The following is a 23894-nucleotide window of genomic DNA, read 5'->3' as shown; positions in this document are numbered from 1 at the left end:
CACATATAAAGATTAAACACTCTTTTTGTTGATAGAAAATGTTGTTGGAAGCGGCGTGTAGAGTTTGGCAAGGGATTTAGTTATTGTTTTTAATGGTTGATAATTTGTCATATTTCACTTTTTATACATACATACTTATAAACAAAATCCAAAAGAACACTTTTTAATTGACATTAAAGTGCTAATTGTAACGAATGTGTGAAAGAATATCTAAATCAAAATATGGTGGTTGCGTTACCAAGTGGCAATTCGTGCGATGAGTATATTGTTGCCAATCATGTGTGTAAAAAATGATAAAATGGCAACTCAGTAAGGGTTACTTCATATATAAATATAAAACATTTTTCTTATTGATAGAAAATGTTGTTGGAGGCGTAGAGTAGTGTATGGCAAAAGATTTAATCATATTCTAAAGGTAATTGCAACTTAAATCATTAAAATAAAGCTGTAAACATCCAAACAAAAGTAAAAACTAGCCCCACAATGTTCCCATTACAATAAAAAAAAAACTATACAGCGCCCTCTGCATTTTCAGAAAGTAATGAACTATACATTAGCCGCTGCAACCATGCAACCAACCGTTACCTTGCCAACAAAAACAAACATTACGTTTTTTTTCACGGTCATTTCTAATTATTTCGCCATGGCCAATCCCTCTGAATCTACAAAAACTGAAACAATTCAAGATATAGCTTACAAATTAGCTGAAGAACAACTAAATCAATTGCAATTGGAAAATGGACCACGAGAACGCACTATCTTCATTCTAGGCTCAAAGGGTGTTGGCAAAACCACAGTTATTAATACATTTTTCGATCGTGATGAGGCACCTCGACCCACCTTGGCTTTGGAATATTCTTATGCCCGCAAAACGGGAGCTGCACAAAAGTACATCTGTCATATGTGGGAGTTGGGTTCATTGGAAAATTCCCAACAATTGAGTTGTATACCATTTAAAAATCATGGCATTGAGAATATGGCTTGTGTTATAATGTTGGATTTGTCTCGGCCTCAATATTTGTGGTCAGATTTAATGGCGGCATATGAAGTACTTAGAGATTATAGCGATAGACAGTTGGCACATGCAGAAAACTCCGATTGGATCTATGAAAAAGCAAGGGAACGTATAAAAAAGGAACACCCAGATTGGGCCACATTGGATCTAATGCCATTTCCCGTGGTCATAGTTGGAGGGAAATATGATTTATTCATAAATTGTGGTAAGTCGGTATAAATTTTTTTTATATCTTTGTATGAGGAATTCTCCAGAAATAAGCCACTTAAAAAAAGTGCTCCGTTTGGATCTGCGAAATGTGCTCCGTTTGGATCTGTGAAATGGGCTCCGTTTGGATCTGTGAAATGCAGGGTTGCCATATTGCCAGGATTCAAACTTTTTAACAAAATAATTTTCAAACCTCTATAACTTTAATAAAAATTAATGGATTAAAAAACGCCCAAAGGTGTTTTCTGCAGAACTCTCAGTTCCGATTTGTGTGATGTTCATCGTTATGTCATTACGAGAAGCTCAGCTGAGAGTTACCGGGCACTTCCACAGGTTGCGGATAGTGGAATGCTCGCGGCCAACCAGCGGTATCGAGTGGAGAATCTCAGTGAGAGATCGGGTGGCGCCAGCTCTTACTTAAATACTGAGTGCCTATGATATTCGATATGACAAGGTGAGTTATTGGCGTCTTAAATAATCAATGGCTATGATGGTCTCGCAACGATCGGTCCTATGGTCTAGAACAAGCTTGCTCAACCATGGAGCGAGCTTGTCGAGGATCGCACCTCCACATAGAATTGTGGGATCCACCTTGGCACAATACAGATCAGAAGAACGAAACAGAATGGAAAGGTAAACCAATGCGTGCTCACATATTTATCCCGGCACGGGAGACAGATGGACCAGAGAAGAGGTTTCATAGGCAAAAATATTTATCCAGCCAACCACTTTAGCTACCTGCCTATATCCTGAATGAAGAGAGGGCTGTTCAACTACAGAAAGTTCAGGCACGGAAAGAGGTGCTCATCTAACCCTGAAAGATGTATTCATCTAACCCTGCGGATTTTCCTTCCAATTACAGGGTAGTAACATAAAATGTATTCGATTTTTAACTACTCATCGCCACAACCGCTGCAGAAGTCCACAACTTATCCTTATGCGCGACGACAAAGCCCCATATATCCTTATGGCCAGTCACGGCTCCCATTTTTATGTCTAAGTCGTTTTCTGCAGCCCCTTTTCCTTGAAAAACTTCACTACAGGGATATGGCCACAGCTTTAACCCACGCCCCCTGTTGTGTGGTTCTTGCAGAAGCGTCTATCTTACCGCGAAGATTACCAAGAGGACGTTTTCTAATTCAGTAGCATGATCAGTACTCATCAAGCGATCCATTCCCAAATTGATTGGTAGGGACCCAGCAAAGCCTGATAGTCTTCTCCATGATATTTTCTAACCAGTCTCAACCTTACATAGGCCAAAGCCAGAACCTTTTGCACCGCTTGATTTTCCACTCGTAATAGTATAGCCACTTCTCCATCGAAATCGTCTTCTTGACTTTCTTCACCTGAAAGACGTTATACCTTCTGGAATGCTATATGAATTCCTGTTGTTGTTGTAGCCACATTGCATGTGGGTGTGGCGTTTCTCGTCAAGCTTCTGTAGTTGAGCAAGCTCGTTTCGGTCCAAAGGACCGATCGCCGCGGAAACAGGGTAGTCATTGGTTATTTAAAGGCGACAATAACCCACCTTGTCATATCGAGCATCATAGTCGCTCAGTATTTGTGCAAGAATCGGTGCCGTCCGGCCTCTCACTGAGAACCTCCTCTCGATAACGCTGATTGTCCATGACTGCAGTTGCACCAAAACCTAGTTCTGTTCGGGTTCCGACAAACCGAACAGAACTAGGTTTCGGTGTTCTTTTCAATCCCGGCACGGACCAGAAACGTGTGGAGAAGACATTCCGGGATGTGCCTCTCCCATGACGAAAAAAGAACAAACACGTACACTGCGACGGCAGCCCTTTGCTGATGAAGGATTCCATAGGGCCAATCCAGAGCGTACAACCGGCTGCCAGAGCGACGAAACTTGTGACCCACTGCTGTCTATGTTCGCACAGCAGCTTGCCACATATTCAGTATGACTAAATTCCCGTAGTGATGTATGGCCAGAGCAAGATCGGAAATGTACCCACTTCATGCACCGGTTACACCTCACCGACCGAAGATGGAGGCGGTTCTGGCAAACCGAACAGAACCAGATTTCAGTGTTCTTTTCAATTCCGGCACGGATCAGAAGCGTGAGGAGAAGACATTCCGGGATGTGCCTCTCCCATGACGAAAAAAGGACAAACACGTACACTGTTACGGCAGCCCTTTGCTGATGAAGGATTCCATAGGGCCAATCCAGAGCGTACAACCGGCTGCCAGAGCGACGAAACTTGTGACCCACTGCTGTCTATGTTCGCACAGCAGCTTGCCACATATTCAGTATGACTAAACTCTCGTAGTGATGTAAGGCCAGAGCAAGATCGGAAATATACCCTCTCCATGCACCGGTTACACCTCACCGACACCGACCAATGGTGGAGGCGGTTCTGGCAAACTAAACAGAACCAGGTTTCGGTGTTCTTTTCAACGGCACGGACCAGAAGCGTGAGAAGAAGACACTCCTCACACATATTCAATATAGCTAAACTCCCGTAGTGATGTAAGGCCAGAGCAATATCAGAAATGTACCCACTCCATGCACCGGTTACACCTCGCCGACACCGACCGATGATGGAAGCGGTTCTGGCAAACCGAACAGAACCACGTTTCGGTATTCTTTTCAACGGCACGTACCAGAAGCGTGAGAAGAAGACACCCCTCACACAAATTCAATATGGCTAAACTCCCGTAGTGATGTAAGGCCAGAGCTAGATCGGAAATGTACCTACTCCATGCACCGCTTACACCTCACCGACACCGACCGATGATGGAGGCGGCACTCCAGGATGTACCTCTCCTATGATGAAAAAAGGACGAACACACTGAGGCGGCAGCCCTTGCCGATGAAGAACCGGGTCAATCCGGTGTGAACAACCGGCTGCCAAGGGATTGTATTATACCTTGCTAATGTTGAGCTGCTGTTGGAACTTTGTCTGAGGTGTTTAGTCCTGATGTCCATGCCTTCGGTTATTGATGTGTGGCGGTGTTCTTAATTTGGGGCTTGGAGGCCACCGTAGCGCAGAGTTTAGCATGTCCGCTATGACGCTGAACGCCTGGGTTCGAATCCTGGCAGGAACATTAGAAATTTTTTTAGCGGTGGTTATCCCCTCCTAATGCTGGCGGCATTTGTGAGGTACTTTGCCATGTAAAAACTTCTCCCCAAAGAGGTGTCGCTCTGCGCCACGCCAATCGGATTGGGCTATAAAAAGGAGATCCCTTATCATTAAGCTTAGAATTGAATCGGACAGCACTGATTGATTTGTGAGAAGTTTTCCCCAGTTCCTTAATGGAATGTTCATGGGCAAATTTGCAATTTCCATTTGCAATGTAGAGCTACGGTTGAAACATTGTGTGAGGTGTCTGGTTTAGATGTGTGTGCCTTCGGTTGATGATGTGTGGCAGTTGATCTTGTTGCTAATGTGGTTTGTTTTGGGCAACATGCACCTATATGATGTGCATTCAAGTCTCCAGGCCTAGCAAGACCCTTACAATTGTCGTTGCTCTTGTGTTGTTGTTGTTGTTGTAGCAGTGTGATGTACACTGAGGCGGCAGCCCTTGCCGATGGAGAACTCCATCGGGTCAATCCGGTACGTACAACCGGCTGCCATGGGTTGTTTTTGTTGTTGTAGCAGTGTGATGTACACCGAGACGGCAGCCCTTGCCGATGGAGGATTCCATCGGGTCAATCCGGTACGTACAACCGGCTGCCATGGGATTGGTTGCTCCTGTGTATTCAGTCATTGCATGCGATAAATTTGATCCTAAACAGAGAAGAAGGAATGAATCTTGAATATTTCCGTGTGGGGGGTTGAGATTCCTGGCCAGCGTGGGAGGCCACCGTAGCGCAGAGGTTAGCATGTCCGCCCATGATGCTGAACGCCTGGGTTCGAATCCTGGCAGGAACATCAGAAAATTTTTCAGCGGTGGTTTTCCCCTCCTAATGCTGTCATGAAAAACTTTTCCGCCTATGACGCTGAACGCCTGGGTTCAAATCCTAGCAGGAACATCAGAAAAATTTTCAGCGATGGTTTTCCCCTCCTAATGTTGCCATGTAAAACTTGTCCGCCTATGACGCTGAACGCCTGGGTTCAAATCCTGGTGAGACCATCAGAAAAAATTTTCAGCGGTGGTTTTCCCCTCCTAATGTTGTCATGTAAAACTTGTCCGCCTATGACGCTGAACGCCTGGGTTCGAATCCTGGCGAGACAATCAGAAAAATTTTCAGCTGTGGTTTACCCCTTCTAATGCTGTCATGTAAAACTTTTCCGCCTATGACGCTGAACGTCTGGGTTCGAATCCAGGCGAGACCATCAGAAAAATTTTCAGCGGTGGTTTTCCCCTCCTAATGCTGTCATGTAAAACTTTTCCGCCTATGACGCTGAACGCCTGAGTTCGAATCCTGGCGAGACCATAAGAAAAAATTTTCAGCGGTGGTTTACTCCCCCTAATGCTGTCATGTAAAACTTGTCCGCCTATGACGCTGAACGCCTGGGTTCGAATCCTGGCGAGACCATCAGAAAAAATTTTCAGCGGTGGTTTACCCCTCCTAATGCTGCCATATAAAACTTCTCTCCAAAGAGGTGTAGAAACTGCGGCACCCCATACGTGCTCGGCTATTAAAAGGAGGCCCCTTATCTAGAGCTTAAACTTGAATCGGACTGCCCCCATTTGATAGGTGGGAAGTTTGTCCCTGTTCCTTAGTGGAATGTTCATGGGCAACATTTGCATTTTTACCCTGGTTCAAATCCCTTCTCCTTGGCTAGGATCATTCACACTAGCCCACCACATGAGCGGCTAAAAAAGACCTTTAAGCCACATTTAAAACTTGGGGTTGCATGAATTGCCTATCCGGATTGAGCCGGACTACTACTTTTAACTCTTGTGAGTTCTTTGTTGATATACGTTACGTCTTAGCTGAGTTGAGTAGGGTTAACGTAGAGAACCCTGGTTCAAATCTTTTCTCCTAGGCTAGGATCATTTATAGTAGCCAACCCCATGAGGGGGTATAAAAGACCTTTAAGCCACTTTTATGCTTGGGGTAGCATAAAATGACTTTCCGCATTGACCATGGCTACTACTCTTACCTCTTGCCAGTTCTTTGTTGATTTATGTTACGTCTTAGCCAAGCTGCGAGCTAACTTGCGGTTAGTTAGGTTCCAATTTTATGACTTTATACCTTCTTCCAACTCCAACTTTTCCTTTTTGTTCCTTCCTATTTGCAGAACCTGAAATGAAAAAACACATTTGTCGCTGTCTGCGCTCTATGGCTCATCTCACTGGCGCCGCTGTGCTCTTCTATTCACAAAAATTGCAAAAATTATCCAAAACTTTACGTGACACCATTAGTCACTTGGCCTTTGGTACTCCCTCGCATCCCTTTCGCATACATGCCACCGACTATAATGATGCCTTATCGATATGGTTTGGCACAGACACCTGGGATAAAATCAGCTCCATGGGTATACAAACTCTGCAGAGTATTGAGGCGAATCTAGCACAAGAAATAGCCCAAGAAAGGGCAGGAGGGGGGGAACAAGACATCAATCCAAAGTTGCCAGATCCAGCTAAAGATGCTGGATTTCGTGAAAGCATCATAGATGAAATGCGTTCACAAAAGGATGAGGAATTAAGAGGCATTGTTAGAGATAATATGCAGCAGCTGAGGGGAAAATTCGAAAGTGTTAAATAAACTTTTTTTCTTATTTTTTTTGTAATTATTAGACTATATTTAAGTTATTGTTGTTACTTTGTTGTTGACTTATCATTTTGGTAAGACATTTTTTCATTTCATCGTAGGTAAGAATTTTTTGTGTTTTTTGTTTCGCTTATAAAGACAGGAAATATGTGTAAAGGGGAGGAGGGGGGATGGATTTGGGGTAGTAAAGCTGGAATTCATTTAACTGGTGAGTGCTGTGGGGGGGGGGGGGGGGCTTTTTACAAATGTGTTGATTTTTTTTTTCTTTAATTCGATTTCGTTTTAACGAGTTTAAGTTTAATATTTGTTTTTGTTTCTTTCTTCTATCTTAAAACGTGGCTTAGTAATTGCGTGTTTGTTGTTGTTGTTGTTGTTAACGTAGTTCAGTATTATTATCATTATTCTAGGCTAATACTATGCTTGATGTTGTTGTTGTTGCTCGGTTGTTGCTTTAAACTTGGCAGCTGCTTTCTCAAGCTGTACTTCTTTCAACTCCCTTTGCCTTTCCCTTGCTCGTTAGCTTTTAATTTTAATACAAAAAATCCTTAAAGGGGAGAAATCAAAAAAAAAAAACAGGAACTAAAACAACAAAAAAAAAAATTAACAGAAATTTTTCTAACAAAACAGCTCTGGAACAAAATGCTTCTTCTCCACACACATATATAAACTAAAATAAAAGGACACTACTTAGGGCCTTAAAAGCTATAAAGGAAATAACGCAGGAAAACTCAAAAAGTCCATATGCTTTCTCTTATGCTGTCGTCCAATTCAGGGGCCGGCAATGCCTTTAGCGTGCGCAATGTCTCCATGTAGAAAGTCAATTCGGAAGTTACCACACCGTGCTGAGGGCCACCATTGTTCAAGATGTTCAAGTCCAGCAGCTTCTTCCTAAGCTTGTCCTTGAAATTGCGATGCACTATGCCATAGATGGCATGTATTTGCAGTTCCGGCAATATGGGGGCTATGGCCTCGTGCAGTTTCACCAAATGCCTGGAAATATTGCGAAAACATTGAGAAGGTATGGGCGGTCGTGCATCCCACGAGTCCAGTTGTGCTGCCACACGATCACTGACTATGCCATAGATTTTATTTTCGATTTCCTTAATGTGTACTTGATAGTCCCTTTCGATGATGTCGAATCCTGCCACCGCTGTGGCATCCAGACTCTGGAAATGGCTTTTGATTTTCGGCAATAGCCACAGCACCAATTGCAAGGCCCTCGAGACCAAAGCCAAATTTGTGCTTGTAATTGTCTTGAGGCCAGCCACACGCAAGGCCCCCGCCCCTATGACCAATTGGCAGGAGCGGGAGTTGAAGGTGCGCAGCAAATCCACCACATTGCGTGATAAGTAACCCGCCACTATGGGTAGGCGTTGAGCACAACGACAATATTCGCACAACATTTGCACCAGCAGCAAGGCGGAGGCCACCAACGTATAGGGTTTGGATTCCACCAACAACACCGGATTGGCCACTGATGTCACTGCCCCCACATGGCCATTGGCCACAGGGCCATTGCTTATGGCCGCTGCTGCACTGAATTCTTTGTTTTCCCCTATGCGATCTATGATTTTCTGAAACTCATTTGGAATGTCTACCTGACGCCAACGTTCGGTGTCCAAGAGCAAGGCCAATTTTTGTTTGCGTTCCGAGTGAAAACGATTGGCAAATCTGGAAGCTTGAACTTTGACCGCCACTTTCAAAGGCACACTGGCAACGCCGCATATGAGCTCGCAACCTTGACCAAAATCTTCAACCAGAGATGAGAGTTGCGCCAATTCCTCCGTGGTAGCCACCGTTTTCTCCAGACTCTGTTGGCTGACCAAATTGGCACAGCGTTCATGACAATAATGGCATACGGCTGCCAGTAACTCATCCAATTTCTCATGAACATGCGTCTGATCCGAGGCGGTGAGGAAGGCTTCGGAGTCTATAAGATTTACAGCATTGTCACCTCCCGCCTTGCAAGAACCTCCCGCAGCAGCATCTATGGTCTGTCTCATTATATGGGTAACTGCCTGAATGCGCTGCAACACGGTCAACAGAGCCACTGTGGCCTTGGCCAACAAAGCTATCCACTCGCCCACCGTCAAACTTTGAGCTTCCTCCCCGGCGCCCGTCAAACAGATTTCGGCATCACTGGTGGCTATGAATTCTATAACCAGCTGCTTTATAATGGCCTTTATGGTGACTATGGCCTCATCCTTGTAGGCCTCCACAAAGCTGAAATTTTTCATTCTCAACAAACCCATGACTATGCAAACCAGCTTATCCTCTTCGGCACACACACTGTCCGTCTCCTTTAGGACATCACTAAGCGGCCTATTTAAATCCGTGGTGGCATAGCGCTCAAACTCTGTGGTCAACATCTTATCTATCAGCTTCTCCATTTCATTTAGCTGCATGGGCAAATGCTTGAAGCAATGTACACCTATCAACTCTTGCGTTAGTATCTCTTGGGTGGTGCCTATCAGATCCAAGGCGGCCACATAGTCCTGAGTGCCCAATAGCAGCTGCAGCATTGGCTGGGTTTTGTGTACCGTGGCCATAAGACACAACTTGTCCACCACCTCCTCGAAATTTTGCCTTCTTTGAGCGTATCGCAAAACACGGAATGTATCTATAACCACTGTCTCATTCAAAGAGCGCAAGGAGGAGCGTAAAGCCTTTACTCTCTTGGCTGCCTCTTGCATTTCACACATAATGGCATCCTGTGAGGTCATGGCATGAAAGAAGGCTGCAGATTTCTGAGCCACTTGTTGCGCTATCTTTACCTCCACTATGTCCAGGTAATGTGACAATTGCTCTTGCAAAAGACGTCCTGTGCGTTTACGCTCCGCACCACTAGGCGATTGCATGACATTGGGAAAAACTTGTCCAAATGTGGGGGCATGCTGCAAATTGAGGTTCTCCTTAAGAAAAATCTCCGGTATCTCGCTCAGATTTATTTCCTGTGAAGTGGCTGTCGAATGCAGAGTGCCGCTGGTGCCTTTTGAGGCTACGGCCGCCGCCGAAGCCTCCTCCAAAGTCATAGCCTGCTGCTGGCTATTCAAACGTTCATGGCGTTTATAGCGTTTGCCTATTTTGCCCATATACTTTTCAAAATCATTCATGGTCACCTCGGGTATGCGGGGGGAGGCAGGCACATGATTGCGTTCTACGAAATCAACACCCCACTTTTTGGTGAATAGATTGCTTTGTTTGCCACGCGAAGGATCATTGAGAACGGCCGGCAAGTTTTGGGCCGCCGAAAATACCGACCATTCAGGAGGCATTTCACGAGTCTGCTGATTCACATGGTATTTGGCCACATGGGCATCATAGTCACGATCCGATACACCGTCCAGCGGCAGAGAAGGGCAGACGCCGTTGAAGCCATATCGGCAGACAAAGGAACCGCCTTCTCGAGTGCAATGGCGTTCCCGTAAATGTCTGAAAAAATCCACAGCTACAGAAAAACAGTTTACGTTAGACGACACAACACTTACTTGACAAACTCATTTACCGCCTTGAAATTCTCTCGGGGACAATAGTAACATGACTCCCAAGAGTTATGGGCATTATTAACAGCCTCAACAGCTGGCGAGGCCGTCGAGGACTTCGCATGGACAACGACATTATTGGCAGGTAACAAAGAGTTGAGTGTGGACTTTTCAGGTTTTTCAATGTTTGTCAGTGAGGTTTTCCTCGCCAGCGTTTGGGAATGTTGTACCGTAGCCATAACACATTCTCCAACAGAGTTTGTATTTTTTTTTTTGTATTAACTGATGACTTGTTAACTCGTCTAATTATTGGCCTTCCCTTCTTCTGTCAATATTTGTTTATGATTAACACGTACACTTTTTCTTTTGTTTTCTACGATTTAAACGTTTTACCATTAACTTCTTTGCCCCTTGCTGATGTATTCGAAAGTTTTAACCACATTTGTTTGCTTAAAGTCCACAAAATTTACTATAATTGAAATTTCTGCATTATTTTCTGTTCTCGTCATAAGAAATATAATTTTTTTGACAGCTACGAAGGCAATGGGGATTTAAAAGTCGATTATCGATTATTAAACTAATCGATTACACAACATTTGCTGTCAAAAAGGCGGAGTCGACTTTGAGCAGAAGCTGTGTTTTATTTTATTACTGTGTAGTGCAATGAAATTTTTATGAAACAGTTCTGGATAAATAAACTGGGCAGGCTTATGTAGAACTTCTGTCATCAGGATTGTCATCTCTTTCACAAATAAATGTGGTCAATAAAGAGATTAGCACTGGAAACATATTTTGGGTGTTATTTGGATTGTTTTATTTACCAGTCTAGCGAATTCGGTAGCTTAGGTTAGGTTAAAAAGAGGGTGCAGATATTAATCCGCCTCATGCCACTATGGACATACACCTAAGCCACTAATGGGCTTGTTTTGCGCTCTAAAAATTATAAAGTAACCTCTAAAAATAAAATTTTAAGTTCGGAATTCCGTGCTACTTACAAAATCTTTAATTATTTTCAATACCACTCACCTAAGTTGGCCCATGTCTGATATTGTATCTCCACCTAAGTACCGGTATCTGTTGGACGCGAAAGCCGGGCAATGACAAAGGAAATGCTCCAATGTCCAATGTCTTCCCCGCATGCCCTACACATGCTATCACTTGCCGCACCGATTTTACATACACATAGCCCATAAGGTCTGCGTTCTCCTGACAAACTTTTGTGATCGGTTAAAGAACACAAAATAAAATTATATTGGGTTGCCCAAAAAGTAATTGCGGATTTTTCATATAGTCGGCGTTGACAAATTTTTTCACAGCTTGTGACTCTGTAATTGCATTCTTTCTTCTGTCAGTTATCAGCTGTTACTTTTAGCTTGCTTTAGAAAAAACGTGTAAAAAAAGTATATTTGATTAAAGTTCATTCTAAGTTTCATTAAAAATGCATTTACTTTCTTTGAAAAAATCCGCAATTACTTTTTGGGCAACCCAATAAATCAACTCAACTCTTTTACATATATTTTTTCTTCATATTCCTAACATTAACAAACAAAAACAAAATTCTAAGTTTGGTTAAGCACTTTCACTCTAGAGCGATTTAAATATGATAACAATTAAATATAAGCACCACAAAGTCTGCGTTCAGTAATTAAAAATAAACAAAAGAGTTATTTAAACACAAAAGAAAAACACATTAACACATTCCTAATAATTGGTAGGATAGCCACGTTGTTTGAAGACTGCACTTAGTCTATTTGGCATGGAGTTTACCAACTTCTCTGTTTCCTCAGATGTTATTTTCACCCATTCTGCCTGCATGACACTTCGTAACATCTCCTTGCTGGTTATAACGTGCTGAGGATTTTTTTTCTCTAATAGCTCCCAAAGATGCTCAATGGGCTTAAGCTCTGGTGATGGGGGTGCTGTTTTAAGCTGCTTTGGAGTGTTATATAGAAGCCATAGCTTAACAACCTCCGATGTATGCTTTGGATCGTTATCCTGTTGGAACCAAATTGTCGTTGCTAACCCTAGTTTAGCAGCACTTGGTTTCAAATTTTTTTCAAAATATTGAGATAACCCCATTTATCCATTTTGGACTCAATAAATTCTAATTGACCCACCCCACTAACAGCCATACACCCCCACACCATAACTCCACCACCACGGTGCTTCACCGTTCCAACTAAATTTCGTTTTTCCAGCTCAGTCCCGGACTTGCGCCACACTATTTGCCGATCTTTAATGCCAAAAAAATACTGAATTTGCTCTCGTCGGAGAAAATAATTTGTTTCCAGAATTCAGGAGGCTTATTGATGAAAGTATTAGCGAATGCAATCCGCTTTAGTCTGTTTATGACTGAAATATACGGCTTTCTTTGAGCAACTCTTCCATGAAATCCAGCTCTATGTAATACTTCTCTGGCAGTTTCGGCACAGATGCTTTTTTCAAACATTGTTTTAATATTTTCAACAATTTTGGTTGATGTTATACGAGGGTTGATGCTTGCCATATTCATCACTTTGCGCTCTTCTCTAACGGATAATTTTTTTGGACGTCCAGGCCGAGGCTTTGAAGTTATAATGCCGGTTTCTTTGTAATTATTAATTACGCGCTGGACAGAAGAATACGTTCTTCCAACTGTTCCACCAATATTTCTAAAGCTTTGTCCTTCTTTCCACAATTTAATAATTATTTTTCTTTCAGTTTTAGTTTGCATGTTTCCAAATTTATTAATTTTTTTTTAAAAAAAACACGCGTAACTATCACTTGTTATGATAATGAACTGAAACTGATCAAAAATAAGAATAAGCATCATAAAAAGTAGCGGTACTTTCGAAGTAAACAAAGTGAACGCAGACTTTTTGGTTGTCATAATTTCTTCTTATGAGACAAAAGTACCGTTAGAACAAAAAAGCAAAAGCAAACTTGTATTTTTGTTTTCTAATTTAAGAAATATAAAGAAACAACATATACAACAAAACTTAACTTTATTTATTTTTTTATGTTGTTTTTTAATCATTAAGAAAAAAATTGTCCCATGAACGCAGACTTTATGGACTATGAGTAAGTGAGCTCGTAGTCCTATGTGTCCCGTTATGATACCAATAGCTATACTGGACTCCTTCTTTCTTCTTTTCAGTAATAGCCTCGTCTTCTAACGATCTGGATCCCCCCATAATTTTTTCGCCGTCTTACCGACCGTTTCGATTAAAGTTTTGGGGAAGCTGCGATCTCCCCAGATTTCTCTCCCGAACGGAAATGTTGTCCCACATTAACAACTCTATTCTAGCAAAAGTAGATTGAGCATAGATGTCCAATACATAAAAGGAAGATTGAACAAAGGATTTGGAAGTTTGTAAAAATTGCACCAAATTGTCTAGGTGCATCCCCAGAAAAATGGCAATCAACTTAGCCCCTGACGCTAGTGGGCGTTATGTCTCGGCAAGGGATAATAATAGCATCTCACGAACTGAAACATTGAGCTCCGATATGTGTGGTGTACATCGTTATCAGGAAAACTTTCCTGAGAACTACCGGGCGCGTCCACAGGTTACGGAGTAACTGTAATTACAGTCGCGGAGAGTCGAATGCAGAGTTTTAGTGAGAGGCCACCGACTCTTGCTTAAATACTGAGTGCTAATGAGAGTCTCAGTGAGAGGCCGGGCATATGATGCTGGATATGACAAGGTAAGAAATTGGTGCCTTTATATAACAGGCGGCGATCGGTTCCATGGACCGGAACGAGCTTGCTTAGCTATAGAAGCTGAAAGAGAATTTTTCCCACTCCCTTAACTTGGACTGCGTCGACCCGAAAGGCTTCGGGTTAATCAAGTTTATTGACGGCAGTCCTCTGGCCGTCACCGCCAAATCGTCTGCCCTTCTATTTCCCCTTACTCCGTTATGGCCCGGCACCCAAACGATGCGGATTTTGCCATCCTCAGAGAAGGCGTTAATCTCCTTCTTACACTGCAAGGCTGTTAGTGACCTTACCATCCTGGTTGTTAATGCCCTTATGGCAATTTTACTGTCGGTAAAGATGTTCACACTCGACGTCTTTGCGTTAGCACGACACCACTTCACGCATTCCGTGATCACCCGGATCTCCGCCTGCAGTACCGTATTACGTAAACCCCTAGGCCCACTCTGTCCTCTAGCTTTGATCCATCCGTGTAACATGATCTTTCAGATGGCAATACTAGGGTTCCATCAATCCAAGACTGTGCCGATGGCAGCGGTGCCTCGCACTCGACTTCAAGGTTTATTTCAGGTATCCGATCGGAAACCACTTCCCTTCCTTCCAGGTTTCCCTATTTACCCTTCACGCCCATTTTGAGAAAGTGTTCTGCAACTTTTCCAAAAACCAACCAGTTCTGGAGTCCACCATGGAGGTAGCTGTTTGCCTCTATGGCATACTGACATAAGCGAGCAGATCAGGGCTTTTGTCATCCGCTTGACCACTATGTCTATATCCTGCTTAGTTCCCATTTCCTTTTCAGGTCAAGGGAGGATAGTAGTGCAGAATGTGTGTCGAAATTTATCCCAGTCCGCCTTTTTTCGATTTAGCCGAGGGACTTTTGCAGTATTTTCTCCAAGGTTGGAGCAAATATAGCGATGATCAGAGAAGCTGCGGGCATTCAACACGTGCCAGTCACATAACCTCCCGCTATTTGAGATCTTCAGCCAGTGAAAGGGCATTTATTATGAAATTTTGCCAAAAATTCGGAGTAGCTAGACCCACGGATTCGGAGCGGAGTGTAATGGCCGGACTGAGATTGGAAACCTTTCCGCTCTGAATTGTGAGATTTCCGCTCCCATTTCGGCGAAAAGTGGGCCGTAACGCCTTAGCTCTCGCACCCGCTCCGGTTCGCTCTGAAACCCTGATTAGACACCTTAGAAATCTGCGCCGAATAGGGTTCATGTCGGACTATGTTTTAATATCTCTGCCATATAGAGCGATCTCAATGTTAGCTCACATATTCCTCAAACTAAGACCATTTATCGTGGCTGACTGGTAATATGATACCTATTGCTGCCTAATTCTTTTTATTCTTGCTGAGTGGTATACAATCACTGCCGTCTCCAGGCATAGTTTATAGAATTTCTAGTCACCAATAATGTCAGATAACAATAGTTTTGGAAGTCTTAGACTTGTAGTACAGATCTTGGTTAGTTGAGGATCGTTCCAATGTTTATCTTATGCTGTGTTGTAGTACTATATAGTGCAAATTACGATTAATCGTTTCTTTTATTGTATGTTATCGATAACTCACCAGTACAACTTTGCATTGACATTTCATCCGGAATATCTGACTTGCACGCAGGATTCACTAATAGAAGGTTAGGTCACATGTGAAACATAAAGTGGATAGGCCCCATGAACATCATTAAGGATGTCAAATCTGCCGATTGAAAATGTCATCATATAGGAGAAAAGGTAAACAAAGAATGAATGCAAAAAGAAAACAAGTTGACATCCTTAATGTGAAGTACTGCCAAAAATGTCAAAAAAATTGTATGTCAGCTGATCGCTTGGCTTAACCTTATTCAGTGAATCCTGACTTGCACGGAATAGGACTAAAATAAAACACAACATTGAATACAGTTGCCTAAGCGTCTTAGACAGAGTAGCCTCCTTATTTTTCTGATCTAATTTGTTTAAACCAATTTGTGTATACATAGTTATTTATAATTTTATTAAAATTAATAATTAAAACATAACACTCATCATTCATGATATATTCGCATGAGGTATGTACAATAAGAAAATTAATTGCACATTGTTTATCACCTATTCAAAATTGATCTACGTCATTATCCATATTTTGTTTTGTTCGAGATCTTGGCTGAGAATTCATCAGTGCGTTGCCATTCACTCCGTCACTGGCTACCCCGTTGCGTCTAATGCTGTGTCCAATTCCATCAAACAATTGACAATGGAATGTGTGGAATAGGTATTTGCCATTTGCCAAGAAGCGAACGCAGATGAAGTGGCGAATTTGACATGGAAACAGATAGACAAAGTTAAAACCATAACTATATTAGTACCAATAGCTGGTGCTAATTGTATTAATCGCCTTACCTAGTGTTGCTGCCCATATTGCTGAAATGAAAACTTCTTTTTTTGTTAGACTCCACTTTGATGTGCTGTTGGTTCTTTTGTGGTTTTCGATTGGTAGTCAGTTTGCTGTATTTGTTTGATTCTTCGTTTTGTCTTAGCACATTCTTGGTATAATAATCGTTCCATGACTCTCGAAGTGGTAACAGCTTGGCTAACTGGTTCGATTTATTGCTACACCACAAGGAATAGGTATTCCAGAATTTGTGATTGGGGAGAGGTACATGTTTAGCATCTGCATTCCATAGTTCAGGATAACCATACTCTGATATCAGATAATCAGGAGTTTTTGTAATCATTGTGATAGGAAAGATGAAAGCTTAATGAAAAGATCCTGCAATGGTAGAAAGGAACTAAATTAAATATCAAAATTGTAAAAAAAAATCTAACATAGCACATGAAAAACCACATAATTTCTGAGTTCTGCATGATAGCCTTAAAGACTGCAGGGTGATTATAACAGATAATCATGAGGACAGAGGTGTTTTGTAGTGCTGTGGTAGTGATAGGCACGTGAATGCACTCAATGACGTTTCCATTTTACATATCGAAAGTTTTCCTCTAACAAAACAATTTATTTTACACAATTCCAAAAATATCGCATCATTTGTATTTAAGTAGACCTAATGGCATAGGAACGTGTGGATAAATGTGTGCAAAGGCACAAAAGCAATGGAAATTGGCAAAAAAGAAAAAAAATCCTACTAGGGGAATATGTTTATTTTTAAAATGTCAATTTTTCTCGGGAGTTTTTTTTCTACATTTTACCAGACAAGGCGACTACACTAGTCCAAATGTCGCTCGAAATGAGTCATCCCTGTGAAGTTATTTGTTCATTTAGGCGCAATAATGCGTCCAATAATGAGTCATAGCGTTGGGGATCTAGTTTTTTAAGCACTGTGAGGAGGTCGATCACATAAAAGAACTAGAATAAACTGGAAACAAAGAAGAAGTTAAAATAAAGGCATATTTAGGAAGTCATAGGCACATAAGAGTTTGGAACGAAGTATTTGATAAATTTTCGATGAATTTTGGTGGGATCACAGGTTTACGATACAAGTATTTTAAGTTTGGTACAAAATTGAACCTCAATTTCTTGATAAGATGCGAATAACCATCAATAATAAAGGATTTACAAGCATTTTAAGTTTTTCATAACAACTAAGGAAAAAGGGCATATAAAAGAACAAGTAAAAACGGCGTTAAGTTCGGTCGGTTTGAACTTTGGATACCCACCACCTCGGGTATGTATCTAAACCACCTTTCGTCATAATCCGATGAAAATGCATAATTTTTGCCCCCATAGCAGCTATATCGGAATATGGTTCGATTCGGACCAAATTCGGCACGGACAATGAGTGGTTTAATAAGTACAAGTACAAAATATTGGTCTTTTTGGTAGCTATATCAAAATATAGACCGATCTGAACCATATACGACATATGTCGAAAAGCCTAACATAAGTCACTGTGTCAAATTTCGACGTAATCGGATAATAAATGAGCCTTTTATGCGGCCAAGACTTTAAATCGAGAGCTATATGCAAATCTGAACCGATCTGTACCAAATTGAAGCGGGATGTCGAAGGGCCTAACACCACTCATTGTTTAAAATTTCGACGAAATCGGATAATAAATGCGCCTTTATGGGCCTAAGACCTTAAATCGAGAGATTGGTCTATATGGAAGTTATATCCAAATCTGGATCGATCTCGGCCAAATTGCAGAAAGATGTCGAGGGGCCGTAACACAACTCACTGTCTCAAATTTTGGCTACATGGGACAATAAATGCGTCTTTTATGGTCCCAAGACCTTAAATACAGAGATCGGTCCATATGGCAGCTATATCCAAATCTGGACCGATCTCGGCTAAATTGCAGAAAGATGTCGAGGGGCCGTAACAAAACTCACTGTCTCAAATTTTGGCGACATGGGACAATAAATGCGTCTTTTATGGGCCGAAAACCTTAAATGGAAAGATGGGTCTATATGGCAGCTGTATACAAATCTGGACCGATCTAGGTCAAATTGAAGAAAGGTGTTGAGGGGCCGTAATACAACTCACTGTCCCAAATTTTGGCGACATCGGACAATAATTGCGCCTTTTATGGGCCCAAGACCTTAAATCGAAAGATCGGTCTATATGGCAGCTATATACAAATCTGGACCGATCTAAGCCAAGTTGTAGAATAATGTTAAAGGGTCTAACACAACTCTATGTTCCAAATTTCAGCGAAATCGGATTATAAATGTGCCTTTCATGGGTTCAAGACCTTGAATCGAGAGATCGGTCTATATGACAGCTATATTCAAATCTAAACCGATCCGAGCCAAATTGAAGAAGGATGTCGAAGGGCCTGAAAAAATGCTGAGGGGCCTAACACAACTCGCTGTCCCAAAGTTCAGCAAAATCGGATAATAAACACGCCTTTAATGGGTGCGAACCCTTAAATCGAGAGATCAGTCTATATGGCAGCTGTATCCAAATCTAAACCTTTCTGTCCAAACTCACTGTCCCAAATTTCGGCGAAATCGGACAATAAATGCGTCTTTTATGGTCCCAAGACTTTAAATCAAGAGATCGGTCCATAAGGCAGCTACAATATCCAAATCTGGATCGATTGGGTCTAAATTGAAGAAGGGTGTCAACTGGCCTAACACAACTTACTGTCCCATATTTCAGCAAAATCGGATAATAAATGCGTCTTTTATGGTCCCAAGAGTCAAGAGATCAGTCAATGTGGCAGCTATATCCAAATCTGAACCGATCTGAGTCAAATTGCAGAAAGATGCCGAGGGGCCTAACACAACTCGCTGTCCCAAATTTCAGCAAAATTGGATAATAAATGCGCCTTTTATGGGCCCAAGACCTTAAATCGAGAGAACGCTCTATATGGCAGCTATATCCAAATCTGGACCGCACGAGGCCAAATTGAAGAAGGATGTTGAATGGCATAACACAAGTCACTGTCCCAAATTTCGGTGACATCGGACAACAAAAGCAACTTTTATGGCCCAAGACCTTAAATCGACATATCGGTCTATATGGCAGCTACATATATCCAAATGTGGACCGTTCGGGGTCAAATTGAAGAAGGATGTCGACTGGCCTAACACAACTCTCTGTCCTAATTTTCAGCAAAATCGGAAATTAAAAGTGGCTTCTATGGGCCTAAGACCCTTTATCGACGGATCGGTCTATGTAGGGGCTATATCAAAATATAGTCCGATATAGCCCATCATCGAACTTAACCTGCTTATGGACAAAAATAGAATCTGTGCAAAGTTTCAGCTCAACATCTCAATTTTTCAAGACTGTAGAGTGATTTCAACAAACAGATGAACGGACATGGGTAGATCGTCTTAGATTTTTACGATGATCAAGAATATATACATATACTTTATAGGCTCGCAAATGGATATTTCGAAGTGTTGCAAACGGAATGACATCCTTAGGTGGTGGGCATAAAAATCGACAAACATTTTTGAAAAAATCGTCACTCTTTTAATCAATTAAATGCTCCAATTTTGAAGGGTTGAAACCCACAAGAATGCTTATTAGGATGGGGCGATTAGTATAGAAGGATAAAATCTTAAAGGGCGCTTAGCGTTTCTGATTCGTGGGATTGTATTGAGCAAAAAAGTTCCCTAGACCATACATTTTGACATGCAATTTGTCTCTTTTTTTTGTTGATATTTTGGCTTATAACAGCCAAACCATAGAGATTTGAATTTTGTCTCGATTAACCGAGAAAATTATTATAGCCGCTGAGTGGAGCAGACGTGTTTTTATTTCGCTCCTCAAAGAAAAACAAAAAAATATATCCGTATCTCGTAATAGGTACTATTGCGAAAAATTTTTTAAGCCTTTTGGAGTAGGCTAGAAATGGACTCCAAAGACTCAACATCTGCGGTGGTGGCGTCAGACCGTAGCGTATTGTCCTCCCCTCCTATAGGTGTGGGTGCCTTGGCACCTATAGTCGAGAGTAATACTTCAAGCGCACAACTAGTCGTCAGACTAATTAATGAGAAAGCGACAGATAAAGGGGCGTTTTATCGCCATTCCTGTGAGTGACCACCATAAATGACCTATTACGGATGCTGTGGGATGCTGAAGAGGGATTTGAATTCGTCTGCTATGCATACGATGTTATAATTCTTCTAATGGGTAAGGATTCGAAAGAGCTATGCAGAAGGGCCGAAAGGGTCTTGCATATAGCATATGACTGGGCTAGATCTAGAGGTCTTAATGTTAACCCAGAGAAGACTGAAATATGCCTGTTCACGACGAAGACGAAGGTGGGCGTTAAATTGCACCACGTTTCATTAATAAGACGATTTCGATATCTGACAAGGTCAAATGGTATGATCACATTTTTTCATGGACGCATATTTAAGGGGGTATAAGCAGTTTAAGTTGAGCATGATCACCAAAACCATTCCTTCAACAAAAGTATATTTAAGGTTATACAAGCATTTTAAGTTGAGATTTATCACAAAGTAAAGTCCGTTCTTTATTAGACTAGTGTTTAAGTGAGTGATACAAGCGTTTTAAGTACGACTGCATGACTGTAAATTAGACAACGACGCCCAATGATTGAGGGTGTTAGAGCCCGATTCAAGGTGTGTAGTTATAGTTTTTCTTAGTAAAGTCTGATAGCAATTACATAAAAACTTATGCGTAATTCCAGTTTATAGGAGATTTTAATCCGCAAAGACCTACATCACTAAGAAGAAGCATTTTACGGATAGTTATGACTTTAAATGTCAACACGATAAACTAAAGGGCCACATTGTGGTTTGTTTGGCTATAGCTTAAAATGTCTTGATTCAAACCCAGTTGATAAAATGAAAATATTACACTAAGGATTTCGAATCACTGTGATGCTGACGACTTTGGTCTACTTTTCAATCTTTTTTGTTGCTGGCGACTTTGGTTGGTATTTTTCTTTAAGATTGCCTGCTTGGTATCAACCCACTCCGTTTTGGGAGTCCAATATTATAAGAATACAATTAGTTTTCAAATTATTATAACTTGACAATTTAAATACGATTTTATCTCATAACAAAACCCTCATTATGGTATGTGTTACACAAAGAACTCTGATTATAGCAAGCTATTCCATTTTTGGAATTTTTTCTATATCTTATCGCGTATAACATACCTCCAAAGATTTGTAATCTTAAAAAACAAATTGTCATACTAGTGCCACACTGACTGACTGTCTGTCAGAGAATTGTTTTTATTGCTATCAAAAATGGCAATGTAGTAGGCGTTTATCAAGTAGCCCTGTTTTGCTTTATGGTTTTCCATTGCTGTTCTTGTTAATAAACGCATATTTGCATAAGTAAATGGTGGGGTATCCTCACCAAATATAGATCACACTGCCGTTGAATAAGTTAATAATGAATTACCAGTCAGTGCCGGATTGCTACAGATATTCATTTATATACTCGCTCGGTAACACAACCAACCGGTTCGAAAAAGTCAAAGCAATAATAAAATGCTGGTAACATTTTAAACAAAAACAAGTAAAAAGGCATTAAGTTCGGCCGGGCCGAACTTTGGATACCCGCCACCTCGAGTATATATGTAGAACCCCTTTCTTCGCAATCCGGTGAAAATTGGATAACTTATGCTCCCAAATTTGGCACGGACATTGAGTGGTCTAATAAATAACGGTCACTGTTGAATTTTGCTTCAGACCCTTAAACGCCATATCGGTCTATATGGCAGCTACATCTAGATATAGTCCGATCTGAACGTTTTTTGGGCTTCAGACCCTTTTTTTGGAGATCGGTCTATATGGCAGCTATATCTAAATATAGTTCGATTTCATCACCCTTTATCGGGAGATAGGTCTATCTGAACCATATTTAGGTCAGATATGGCGAGGCTTAAATAAACCCACTGTTTCAAATTTCAGCGAAATTGGGTAATAAATAAAGCTGTTATGGGCTTCAGACCTTTTATCGGATGATCGGTCTATATGGCAGCTATAACTAGATATTGTCCGATCTGAACCATATTTAGGTCAGATATCGGGAGGCTCAAAAGAAATCACTGTTTCAGATTTCAGCGAAATCGGGTAATAAATTAAGCTTTTATGGGCTTCAGACCCTTTATTGGCGGATCGGTCTATATGGCAGCTACATCTAGACATAGTCCGATCTGATCCTTTTTTGGGTTCTATATTGGGAGGCCTAAATCTACTAACTGTCCCAAATTTGAGCGAAATTGGGCAATAAATAAAGCTTTTATGGACTTCAGACCCTTAATTGAGGGATCGGTCTATATGGCACCTATATCTAAATATATAGTCCGATCTGAACTATACTTTGGTCAAACGTCGGGAGGCTTAAAATAACCCATTGTTTAAAATTTCACCGAAATTGAGCAATAAATAAAGCTTTTATGGGCTTCAGACCCTTTATCGAGGGATCGGTCTATATGGCAGCTATATCTAAATATAGTCCGATCTGAACCATACTTTGGTGAGACGTCGGGAGGCTTAAAATAACCCATTGTTTCAAATTTCACCGAAATTGAGCAATAAATAAAGCTTTTATGGGCTTCAGACCCTTTATCGGCCGATCGGTCTATATTGCAGCTATATCTAAATATAGTTCGATCTGAACTATATTTGGGTCAGTTGTCGGTAGGCCTTAATCTACTCACTGTTTCAAATTTCAGCGTAATCGGATAAAAAATAAAGCATTCATGGGCATTAGATCTTCTATCGGCAGATCGGTCTATATAGCAGCTATGTCGAAATATGGTCCGATTTGGCCCGTTCAGGAACTTAACTAGCGTGCATCAAAAAGACGTATCTGTGCCAAATTTCAGCTAAATACCTCAATTTTTGAAGGTTGTGGAGTGATTACAACAGACGGACGGACAGACGGACAAACACACGGACATCGTTAAACCGTCTTAGAATGTTACGACGATCCGAAATATATATACTTTATAGGGTCGGAAATTGATATTTCGATGTGTTGCAAACGGAATGACTAAATTAATATACCCCCTATCCTACGGTGGTGGGTACAAAAACAACAACAACAACAAAAATATTTAGAATAAGTCGTTAAATTTTGCTTTGGTTTTTTTTTTGACCGCCGACGATGGGTAGATTCAGTGTAGAATATCTCATGATCGATATGCATTTGAATCATTCAGGTATTAACGGTGGGACATGGTGACCTTTGAGTTAGGAGAGGATAAATAATTTTCTGATTTTGAACAATTTTACTGTTTATCAAATAGTGTTCCATTGCGATAATGTAGACACGGATCTGTGATAAAAGTAGCTGAAGTTCAACTGTGATTTCATTGCTATAGCCTCGCCCATAGGATGGGGGTGTACTAATTTCGTTATTCAGTTTGTTATT

The 23894-nt window shown here is 41.2% G+C and overlaps 3 protein-coding genes across 3 annotated transcripts; 1 reads left to right on the top strand and 2 right to left on the bottom strand.

The window, feature by feature from the left end:
* Positions 1-574: 574 nt before the first annotated feature.
* On the top strand, positions 575-6937 carry LOC106085073 (cytoplasmic dynein 2 light intermediate chain 1). The gene is made up of 2 exons (XM_013249104.2): positions 575-1220; positions 6433-6937. The coding sequence occupies exons 1-2, from the start codon at positions 644-646 to the stop codon at positions 6897-6899; spliced, it is 1044 nt and encodes a 347-aa protein (XP_013104558.2). The 5' UTR covers positions 575-643; the 3' UTR covers positions 6900-6937.
* Positions 6938-7212: 275 nt separating this feature from the next.
* LOC106085072 (vacuolar protein sorting-associated protein 54) lies at positions 7213-10916 on the bottom strand. Its single transcript, XM_013249103.2, has 3 exons — positions 10781-10916; positions 10394-10712; positions 7213-10337 (listed from the first exon to the last, which is right to left on the bottom strand). The coding sequence occupies exons 2-3, from the start codon at positions 10624-10626 to the stop codon at positions 7634-7636; spliced, it is 2937 nt and encodes a 978-aa protein (XP_013104557.2). The 5' UTR covers positions 10627-10712; positions 10781-10916; the 3' UTR covers positions 7213-7633.
* A 5143-nt stretch (positions 10917-16059) lies between these two features.
* LOC131995912 (uncharacterized) lies at positions 16060-17032 on the bottom strand. The gene is made up of 3 exons (XM_059365223.1): positions 16909-17032; positions 16464-16833; positions 16060-16288 (listed from the first exon to the last, which is right to left on the bottom strand). Exons 2-3 carry the CDS (start codon positions 16796-16798, stop codon positions 16177-16179), a joined length of 447 nt encoding a protein of 148 aa, XP_059221206.1. The 5' UTR covers positions 16799-16833; positions 16909-17032; the 3' UTR covers positions 16060-16176.
* Positions 17033-23894: the final 6862 nt, after the last annotated feature.

The sequence above is a fragment of the Stomoxys calcitrans genome, chromosome 3 (assembly GCF_963082655.1).
Source record: "Stomoxys calcitrans chromosome 3, idStoCalc2.1, whole genome shotgun sequence".
Taxonomy (NCBI): Eukaryota; Metazoa; Arthropoda; class Insecta; order Diptera; family Muscidae; genus Stomoxys; species Stomoxys calcitrans.
This window is presented reverse-complemented; position numbering and strand designations above follow the sequence as displayed.